This window comes from Bidens hawaiensis, unplaced genomic scaffold (assembly GCF_021521415.1).
Source record: "Bidens hawaiensis isolate Kalapana, Puna unplaced genomic scaffold, B.hawaiensis_p1.1 tig00008125_1, whole genome shotgun sequence".
NCBI classification, from domain to species: Eukaryota; Viridiplantae; Streptophyta; class Magnoliopsida; order Asterales; family Asteraceae; genus Bidens; species Bidens hawaiensis.
This window is the reverse complement of record NW_027491578.1, coordinates 323,114-333,640: the sequence shown is the minus strand read 5'-3', so window position 1 is coordinate 333,640 and position 10,527 is coordinate 323,114. Positions and strand designations below refer to the sequence as shown.

General features: G+C 34.5%; 2 protein-coding genes across 2 annotated transcripts; both read left to right on the top strand.

Annotated features, from left to right (window-relative positions):
• Positions 1-1,636: 1,636 nt before the first annotated feature.
• LOC143637140 (succinate dehydrogenase [ubiquinone] flavoprotein subunit 1, mitochondrial-like) lies at positions 1,637-7,542 on the top strand. Its single transcript, XM_077104588.1, has 16 exons — positions 1,637-1,847; positions 2,320-2,487; positions 3,398-3,485; positions 3,701-3,847; positions 3,936-4,076; positions 4,156-4,241; positions 4,326-4,418; positions 4,498-4,561; positions 4,641-4,784; positions 4,876-5,063; positions 5,153-5,327; positions 5,402-5,572; positions 6,383-6,452; positions 6,534-6,654; positions 6,755-6,792; positions 7,208-7,542. The coding sequence occupies exons 1-16, from the start codon at positions 1,764-1,766 to the stop codon at positions 7,308-7,310; spliced, it is 1,881 nt and encodes a 626-aa protein (XP_076960703.1). The 5' UTR covers positions 1,637-1,763; the 3' UTR covers positions 7,311-7,542.
• Positions 7,543-9,296: 1,754 nt separating this feature from the next.
• Positions 9,297-10,378, top strand: LOC143637103 (uncharacterized). The gene has a single exon (XM_077104554.1). The coding sequence runs from the start codon at positions 9,471-9,473 to the stop codon at positions 10,278-10,280; it is 810 nt and encodes a 269-aa protein (XP_076960669.1). The 5' UTR covers positions 9,297-9,470; the 3' UTR covers positions 10,281-10,378.
• The last annotated feature ends 149 nt before the right edge of the window (positions 10,379-10,527 follow it).

The window sequence follows — 10,527 nt, the reverse complement described above, 5'->3', positions numbered from 1 at the left end:
TGGTTTTGGAAAATAAAAGAAAGGCCTAGTCTCACATTTGATGATTTATTTTGGAATGGTGGTTGCACGGTTAGCTACGTGTTGCAAGTTTAAGCACTAACTTCTAGGCATTGATACGCCGATCATTTATTACATGTCGTGTATACTTCATTGTTTATGTTAAATAATGTAACGAGATAATCAACACTTTGTATACTTGAATGCGAGATCATAACAACCAATTTTGTGTAGGCACCCTTACCAAAATTATCTTTCATCTTTTTTGTTTTTTTATTCTTATCATAAATATATATACACGTTTATATAATTTTAAACTTATTTTTATTTTTTTTTTATGAATCGGATGATCATATGAACATGAAAAGTTGTTTGTGAGATAGTTTTATATGAATTTGGTACTATTTGATATAAGTTAGTTGCTATAATGCTATTTATTTTTTACTTATCTATGTAATATTTGTATTTATGTCAAAAGTCTCCGTGTCTGTCTGATACATTTTGTAAACTAGTTGAGCTCATCTAGACTCTAGTTCAACTCTTTTTAAGTCATATACATAAAACATACTCAACTTTTTTATTATCTTTCAAATAGTAGATTATTTTATTTATTTACACACACGTATATATGTAATAAATATAAAAAAATTATGTTTATAAAAACAATGGACTTGTGTAGATTAACGATCTTACTAAGCTCAATATATTTAACTAAATTAGATACAAATAGAATTGTGCTGAAGGCTTGAGTAGTCTAGACACAGATTATAAAATTAATATCGAGTAGTTAAAAGACGCCTAACGTTACTTACACCTGAAAAAAAGAATTGTGCTGAAGGCTTGAGTAGTTTAAACTCATATTATAAACTTAATCTTGAGTAGTTAAGAGACGTCTAACGTTGCCCGCACCCGTAAAATTTATATATATACATATTGGGAGATGCTTGGCTTTGAGGGTTGTACAACCTGCATCAAGTGTTGTACATTTGAAAGTTTAGATGTTCAAAACACATGTCATTCACTAACTTTGATTTTTTTTAGTTTTTCAACATAGTTATTCAATACGCACACACACTGAAGTTACTAGCTAAAGAATGTAGTTGGTGTGGTTGTAAAGTTGTTGGGTTGTTAAGCAAGCCACGCAGGTTCAATTTTTACAATGATTGTTTGTTAGATTATTTTTATTATTTTTTAAATTTATAACATGAATTTTCAAATAAACACACGTTAGTTTTAATCAAAATTACGTTGTTCATGAATTGTGCAAGAGTTAAATAAACTAAAGTCTATAAACTTTAAAAAATTTATTATTTTGTTTTCCTTTATGTTATATTCGAATTTCTATTTTATTTTGTTATCGGTAAAGAATGTTGCGTGGAATTAATATTTTGTTGATGTCTTTCTCAACATGAACCATCGTACATGATTCAAGGTTTTTACATATATTTTTCATTTGTTTTCCTTAATGGTTCACGAAAGGTGATGATTATGACGACTTCATGTTTTCGAGTGAAGTGAATTTATAAATAAACGATTTTACACAGATAAACACTAGTAGTAAAATAAAAATATCCAAAGAAAGAGAGATATTCATTTAACCTTTTTAGTGACATTTTGTATAATACTCAAACCTTTTGTTACAGTCCATCTTCTTCATTTCAGCAACCCATTTCCCCCATTCTCTTAAAACCAATAGCAGAGCATATATTATATCACACACACACACATAGATAGATAGATACACTGATATACACACATAGACAGATATGTGGCGGTGCGTTTCACGTGGTCTTCGCATTCCTTCCCGGAGATCCACCTCCGGCGCCTCTAGATTCTTCTCTTCTGAATCGGTAATCTATTATTATTATTATTATTATTACTATTATTATTATTACTACTACTACTACCACCTTTCACTTATTGTTTTAAATCAATCGAAAAGCTAGGGTTTGTTACGTAACTCACACGGATCTAAGAGATACGTCTGTATAGCTTTTAGATCATGCAATTAGGTTTTTCTATTGATTTGATTACTGCATCGTATTTTGGAATTGATTCTATGTAAATTATTCAGTTTTGCTTAATTAACTGCCAATTTTATTGATAGATCGATGACCGATTGTTGATTTTATATAACTCTATTATTATTGTTGTTGTTGTTGTTGTTGTTGTTGTTGACATTATAATTATTTATCTATTAATTATTATTGTTTATTAATTATTATTATTATTATTATTGTTACTGTGCTAGGTTTTTGAGATTTAGTTTGTTAAGAGATGTGTGTGTATGTTTTGATTGTGTTTATGGATGTGTGTAAACAGAAGGTTAGAGGATCAGCATATACGATAGTTGATCATACGTATGATGCGGTTGTGGTTGGAGCTGGAGGTGCTGGTCTTCGAGCTGCAATAGGGCTATCTGAGCATGGATTTAATACTGCTTGTATTACCAAGCTGTTTCCGACACGGTCTCACACTGTTGCCGCGCAGGTTTGTTGGATTATTTAACTAATTGGTTGTATTTTCTGATAATAGTTTGCAAATTTGTTGAATGAAGCTGGGATCTAGATTATAGTCTTCATGTGATTCTACAAACATCCTTTAACAATTGATTTTGTTTAGCCTTTGAATAGAAGCAAAAAAGTTGGGCACATAATTAAAAAAAGGAAAATTGATCACATGACTCTTGTTTTGACACGTATTTCTTGTTACTGTTTGAATATCTGGCCCACTATCACTTTGTCATTTGGACCAAATACTTAGTTGTATATCTCAGTTCTCACCTCTGCAGTTTTTCCTTGCAATATTCAATCACAAACATGGCACTTCTATAACAAGTGCTCTTTGCAATTATATTTGCTTTTGGAACATGAAAGTAGAGTGAGATGATCACGGATGTATTGTAAATAAAAATTATTTTATTGTTTTAAGTGATTTAGTGATGAAACAAATGACTACTTTTTCATCAATTTTTATTCTATTGTTTAAAGTGATTTAGTGCTAAAATAAATTACTACTTTTTCGTCAAGGCATTGGACAAACTTATGATGGAGGCCGAGTGTCTCACAATTTTTGGAATGAGTGCTTATACAGTTTTGGATGATAATAGATAACCAGTTTCTACTTTTCATAATGGTATATATTGGGATCACACTCTACAAAGTATGATTAACATATAATAGATTTTGCGCTAAGCTTCTTTGCCTCTTGAGCAAAAAGTAATGGTCTGTTACAATGTGATGTTGTGTACTTGTGGTAAGAGAAGGAAAAGTTTGAATTGTTGGGTATACAAGTTATTTTATTTACATTGAATTGACTGCATTTCTTATCTTAAGTGAGTTCATATTATTCTATTCTGTTATAAATGCCCAATTGAGTTGCATTTTGTAAATGCATGCAGGGTGGTATAAATGCAGCATTAGGAAACATGACCGAGGATGACTGGAGGTGGCACATGTATGACACAGTTAAGGGAAGCGATTGGCTAGGTACTTTTTCTTTACAAGTGATTGACTCGTATGGACTGTATCACAAAAATGAACTACAGTTCACCTGTGCTAGTGTTCATATATTATTTCAGATTCAACAACTCTTTTTCTTGCTTGGTCTCTTCGAACTCATGTTTTATCTAGAAAATATTGTTGCAAGAGATGGTTTTTTCTTTTAAATTTCTTATGGTGACAAAGGTTTTTCATTTCTATAGGTGACCAAGATGCTATCCAGTATATGTGTAGAGAAGCACCAAAAGCAGTTATCGAGCTTGAAAATTACGGTTTACCATTTTCTCGAACCGAGGAGGGAAAGATATACCAACGTGCATTCGGTGGTCAGAGTCTCGACTTTGGGAAAGGTTGACATGATGGTTTACAGATTATTATACGGGTTATAATATTATAGAAAAACTATACACCTGTAACTTTCTCTCTGTTAATTTACAGGTGGACAAGCATATCGGTGTGCTTGTGCTGCTGATAGAACTGGACATGCATTATTGCATACATTGTATGGTCAGGCCATGAAACATAATACACAGTTCTTTGTTGAATATTTTGCTTTGGATCTAATCATGGGTAGTGATGGTATGTCAAACTTTGTTTTATATTGTGCTCTGTTAGTATATTTCAGAAACAATTTAATCATATAAGTTGCTTTTATCAGGTAGCTGCCAAGGCGTTATTGCTCTGAACATGGAGGATGGAACATTACATCGCTTCCGTGCTTCATCAACAATATTGGCAACTGGGGTGAGACTTTGTTAATTGAGCTTAACTTGGTTTCTGTACAGGCTATCTTACTATTATCTTATCTAACTTTTTATTTGTTCTTAGGGTTATGGTAGAGCATATTTCTCAGCAACTTCTGCTCATACTTGCACTGGAGATGGAAATGCTATGGTTGCACGTGCAGGCCTTCCTCTTGAGGTATACTGGAGTTTGTTTGTTTTGTTTCTTTCAATTTCCATAGATTTCTGTTGACATTTGGATGCAATTATTGTTTCAGGATCTTGAATTTGTGCAATTTCATCCAACTGGTATATATGGTGCTGGATGCCTTATCACTGAAGGTCGGTGTAATTTTTGTCATTGTCAATTAAAGATAAATTGAAGCATATTATAACCTGGTGTATATTAATTTTTATGTAGGGTCACGTGGTGAAGGTGGTATATTAAGGAACAGTGAAGGTGAAAGATTTATGGAACGTTATGCACCTACAGCAAAGGATCTTGCATCAAGAGATGTTGTTTCAAGATCTATGACCATGGAAATCCGTGAAGGTCGTGGTGTAGGTATGTTTGATAACCAGTTTCATCTTAACTGCCAAAAGTAGTAATTGCATCAGTTATATGTTAAGTTTTTATCCTTATTTTATTTCAATAGGACCATTGAAGGATCACATTTATCTTCACTTGAACCACCTACCACCAGAGGTTCTCAAGGAGAGACTTCCTGGTATCTCTGAAACAGCTGCCATCTTTGCTGGTGTTGATGTTACAAAGCAACCAATTCCAGTTTTACCCACTGTTCATTACAATATGGGTGGAATTCCAACTAATTACCACGGGGAGGTAGATCCTGTTATTATGGACCATTTTTCTTTAAATGGTAGATGCAACTGCATTATTGCAACTAATTATTTAATTATTGTGTGTTGAAGGTTGTTACCATTAAAGGCGATGATCCTGATGCGGTTGTACCTGGGCTTATGGCTGCTGGAGAGGCAGCTTGTGCCTCTGTTCATGGTGCCAATCGTCTTGGTGCTAATTCTCTTCTTGACATTGTTGTTTTTGGTCGTGCATGTGCAAACAGAGTTGCAGAGATTCATAGACCAGGTGAGTTTTTCTTGCTATTCTAAGCATATATTTTACAGAATTCGTCCATATGGCATAATATTGCTGATTTACAGGGGAAAAACAAAAACCATTGCCTAATGATGCTGGAGAGACGACTATTGCATGGTTAGACAATATTAGGAACTCAAACGGCTCACTTCCCACCTCCAAGATTAGGTTGAATATGCAGCGAGTTATGCAAAACAATGCTGCTGTTTTTCGCACACAAGAGACACTAGAGGAAGGTACACCAAACATCAAAATTACTTTTGTGGGCCCACATAAATGGATTTGTTTTTGTGAAACAATACATGTTCCCCTTAGACCATCTTCATTAACACCAAAGTGGTGTCTTGGTGTAAAAATCGTTTCCAACCAAGACAACCTAGTTTGGTACTTTGGTGTGATAAAACATTCATCTTTGCCACCAATTGGTGCGACATAATTATCATACCAATTACCAAGTATTCATCTTTCGTTTTAACTCTTTAATTAAAAACCTTTTAATTTATACCCTTCTTGTATTTTATGTTAATTCACAGAACTGATAGATATTCAACATTAAAGTATTTAAGTTAACCCCTATTGAAATCTCACTGTGAGCTTCAAAACGAGTCCAACATGATCAAAGTATTAAGTTTATTTTTGTTACCCAATTATATTTTTTATCAGTATAAAATTAAAGCTCACAGTGAGATTTCAAGTATTCATCTTTCGTTTTAACTCTTTAATTAAAAACCTTTTAATTTATACCCTTCTTGTATTTTATGTTAATTCACAGTACTGATAGATATTCAACATTAAAGTATTTAAGTTAACCCCTATTGAAATCTCACTGTGAGCTTCAAAACGAGTCCAACATGATCAAAGTATTAAGTTTATTTTTGTTACCCAATTATATTTTTTATCAGTATAAAATTAAAGCGAAATAGCAAATATACCACACTTTCGTTCTTTCATAGCATTCTTTATTAGATGAAGATTAAGAGCAAAGCATTCTGGACATAACTTAATTCTCTCTTATTCATATTTGCTCACTTTTCTGAGTGTTGCAGGTTGCAATCTGATTGATAAAGCATGGGAGAGTTACCATGATGTTAAATTGAAAGACCGAAGCTTGATATGGTGAATCTTAACATTAGTTTTTTACTTTTTTTTATCAAGTACTTTTTTTCAGTGACTTATTTAGCTGAAATTGTAATTTAGGAATTCGGATTTGATGGAGACCATAGAGTTGGAAAACCTTTTGATTAACGCATGCATCACCATGCATTCAGCAGAAGCTAGGAAAGAGAGTAGAGGAGCTCATGCCCGTGAAGATTTTACTGTTAGTTTTAATTCAATATCCTTCTTAAGTTGGTTGATATATTCATATATAATTTTTTTTGTTTTTATCTCATAAACTATGAAATTATTTGCGTTTGCAGAAAAGAGATGATGTGAACTGGATGAAACACACAATGGGGTAATCTCTCTCTCTCTCTCTCTCCACACACACACACACCTATATACAGTAGAATGGATTGATTTGGGTTATATTTGATCTCAAACGGGTCAATTTATAAACTTGGTGTTACACACCAAACTGATCTCAAATTTGACAATCATTTTATTTAAGAAAACTAGATTCTTATTTTAACGATATAATTCAATACTTTAATATAACTTTCAAAATGGACAAAACTGACCTGGACAATTTAATCGTCACGTAACCCTCAAAGCCCCCCACATTTTGCCACCTCAGCTATACGCAAACACACACATGCGTACTTGCATTAGTTTCTGCTTTTGTTTGTTATAATATAATTGGCTTATTATAGTTTGAGGTGTTTATCTAAAAGACTGCAAGAATCTAATTGCGTTTCTTTTAAAAACTGCAGATACTGGGAAAACGAGAAGGTGCGACTGGACTACAGGCCAGTTCACATGAATACGCTTGATGACGAGGTCGAGACTTTCCCGCCAAAAGCTCGTGTGTATTAGCATCATCACTCAATTGAAATAATCGGATGTCTTTCTCAAACAAGTTACCAGTTGTATTGAACTGCAAAGTTTTGCTAATAAGTTATTGCATCAATTATTTGATGCACAATCCTAAAACCTGCACATAAGTTGTCTTTGCCATTGTAGCTTTTGTTTGTAACTTTATTTTTAGACTTAGAGATAATGCTTTGTATCTTGAATAATTTTTAAAGCTTGTGGCGTTGGCTTCTCATGGATCGTCCCAACTAGGCCCCAAATTTGTTAAGAGAGACGTACTAGGAAGTTTTTAAAATACATGTTTTTATGAACCCCTAAAGCTTTTACCAAGCTTTAATCAACAAATCTTTTTTTAGAACACTAACTTAGCACATTGTTAATGCATTTTGACAAGTGACAACCATCAGATTTATACCAGCTAGTTTAGAGGTGCACAAAAAAGCTGAGTCCGGACCCGACCCGGAACCGGTTCCTACCCGTACCCTACCTGTGGATAGGACCAGGTATAGGATTTCTCCCCCGGCTGTACCCGGAACCGACCCGGAGCCGGTGAAACCGGAACCAGAAATGCCCGGTCAAAACCCGAAAAAAATCCCAGAGGAATCGATCAAATACTTGACTATACCTGGAACCGGTTCCTACCCGGTTCCGGGTTTAAAAAATACCCGATTTATGCATGTCTAAGCTAGTTGAAAAAACAAAATCGACCCAAAACTCGTTGGGTACTTAGTACTTACCCAATAGGCATACCCCACGTGTTTTATACACATAGGGTCAGGAACTAATAATAATTTAATATATTATATACGGTCTACACTTATAATAAATACATAAAATGAAAATATGTTGGGCGTGTATTTGGATAAATGTGTTATATCCCGGTAAATGTGCATATCATCAAATCTTATATGTGTCTCATACTGGTGAAAAATTTCAAAAGTGATTTCATACCCGATTACCCAACCTTATACACATTTATATGTTTCAAGTTCTAGTTACTCTCATTGAATTCGAGTTTCATGTTCATCCCTAGATGAAAGAGTAAAAAGAATGAGAATGAGGAATGTACACTTACATAAAGTGAAATTAACAACTATAGTTTTACTTTGCTTGTATAATTATTGTACAACAATTTAAATTTTATTATAATAGTTACAAATTTAAGTGTCTTTTAGGTTCAAACATTTATTCGATATACTATAATAATGCTTGGAATAGTAACTTTTTTTAAATATGCATAATCTAAAGTTTTTTACTTGATTTAGTTTTTCTTTTTAACAAAATATATAATATGTACTAGGGGTGCATTATTGTTTTCAAAAAGGGTTAAATTAATACAAGTTTACAACGTCTTAAGATGTGAGATATCAAATATTGCACACTTAGCACATGTTCTCAAACTTGTTTTAAGATATGCAACCAATAATAAAGTTTATATTGTGACCTATGTATTATAAACTTTTTTGTTTTGTCACTATGACTCGTGATAGTTGCAACGTTGGTTTCTTATGGTTGAAAACAAAGATGTGGAGGTTTTTATTATTAATGGGTAATATATAAGTTTATTGGAAGTTGAATTCGCTGATATCAACCTGAACAAAAATCAACGTGTGATCCGACATGAAATGGACTACAAAATTATTGCATTGCAATTAACAAATGATCCTTAAAACATTTCTGGCCTCTGGGTTCATCTGAATGGAAAACTTATAGCAAGCCACAATGACTAATACCGAAATTTGCACTTTAACTTTTTACCCGTTTAAATCATGGATCCGTCATTTATCATAACACGTAACAGAGAGTTGTGAGTTAATATAGTTTTTTTTATTTAAGTATACAACAAAATATGAATAAATTTATTTAGTTCATTACTATTTTGATCGAACTTAATTTATAAATAACTACGAAATTATGCTTAAATTTTGTTAACCACTAATCAAACTGTAACGACGACCCTGATTTGAAAGGTTAAGCGAACGGTGGGCCAGTAGTTTTAGACATCCAAGTCAATATCATCAGGTCAACGCCGCCAACTTGTTAGAGACAAAGGGGCAAAATTGTCCAAAAATAATCAAACCTGACCTACTTCCCACGATAATTTCTTAATATTATTAGCCCTCCTCCAACGTCCAACCCTAAAAACGACGGCGTCATCATCTAATGACCACCGATAGTGACGACGAGGAGATCAATCCCGTCACAATGCTGTTACTAAACGAAAAAGATAACAATAATAATAATAATAATAATAACATACCTGAAGCAGTTGAACACCAAACCTACCACCTCAACTCCACCAACTCCGCCGTCGTAATCCGTCAACTACCTTCCCAAGGCCTCTCCTTCCAGCTCTGGCCAGCCGCCGCTACCTTCATCAACCTCCTTGACTCTTATAGCCCTTCCAACACCGACTCATTCTCCACCGCCATTAACTCCGTCAACAACCGGAATAACCGTCAACAAATCCGCATTCTGGAGCTAGGCTCCGGCACCGGCGTCGTCGGAATCGCCGCCTCCGCCATTCTCGGCGATGACGACACCGTGACGGACCTGCCTCACGTGCTCCCAAACATCACGTTCAATGCCGACGCGAATTCGGACGTGTTGGCGCCACGTGGCGGGAGAGTACACGTGGCGGCGTTAAGTTGGGGGAAAGTTGAGGAAATGGAAGCGGTTGGAAGGGAGTATGATATTATTATTGGTTCGGATGTGGTGTATCATGATCATTTGTATGAGCCTTTGATTGAGACGTTGAGGTATTTGTTGTTAGGTGGTAGTAATGGCGATGGTGATGGTGGGAAGGTGTTTCTGATGGCGCATTTGAGAAGGTGGAAGAAGGAGGCTGGGTTTTTTAAGAAGGCGAAAAAGTATTTTCGGGTTGATTTGGTGCATGAAGATGGACCGTCGGCTGTGTCGAGGACCGGTGTTGTTGTCTACCGTTTTGCAAGGAAAGATGCTGTTTTCAGATAATATCTTTCTTTCTATATGCATTTCGTACCTGTATCGTACAATTAATCAATACACAACCAGCTAAAGTTGCAATCGAGCCGTGTTTTTAGCCTAAACTTGATAAGGCCAGAATAATGGTTAATGTCATCACATCATCACTCGTTTTAGCCAAAAACGTGTGTAATGGTATATGCCTCTTCAATCGTTACCATTTCATGCCACATGGCGTTATTGTAGAAATGTCCATGTCTGTCTACGCTCCTACAAT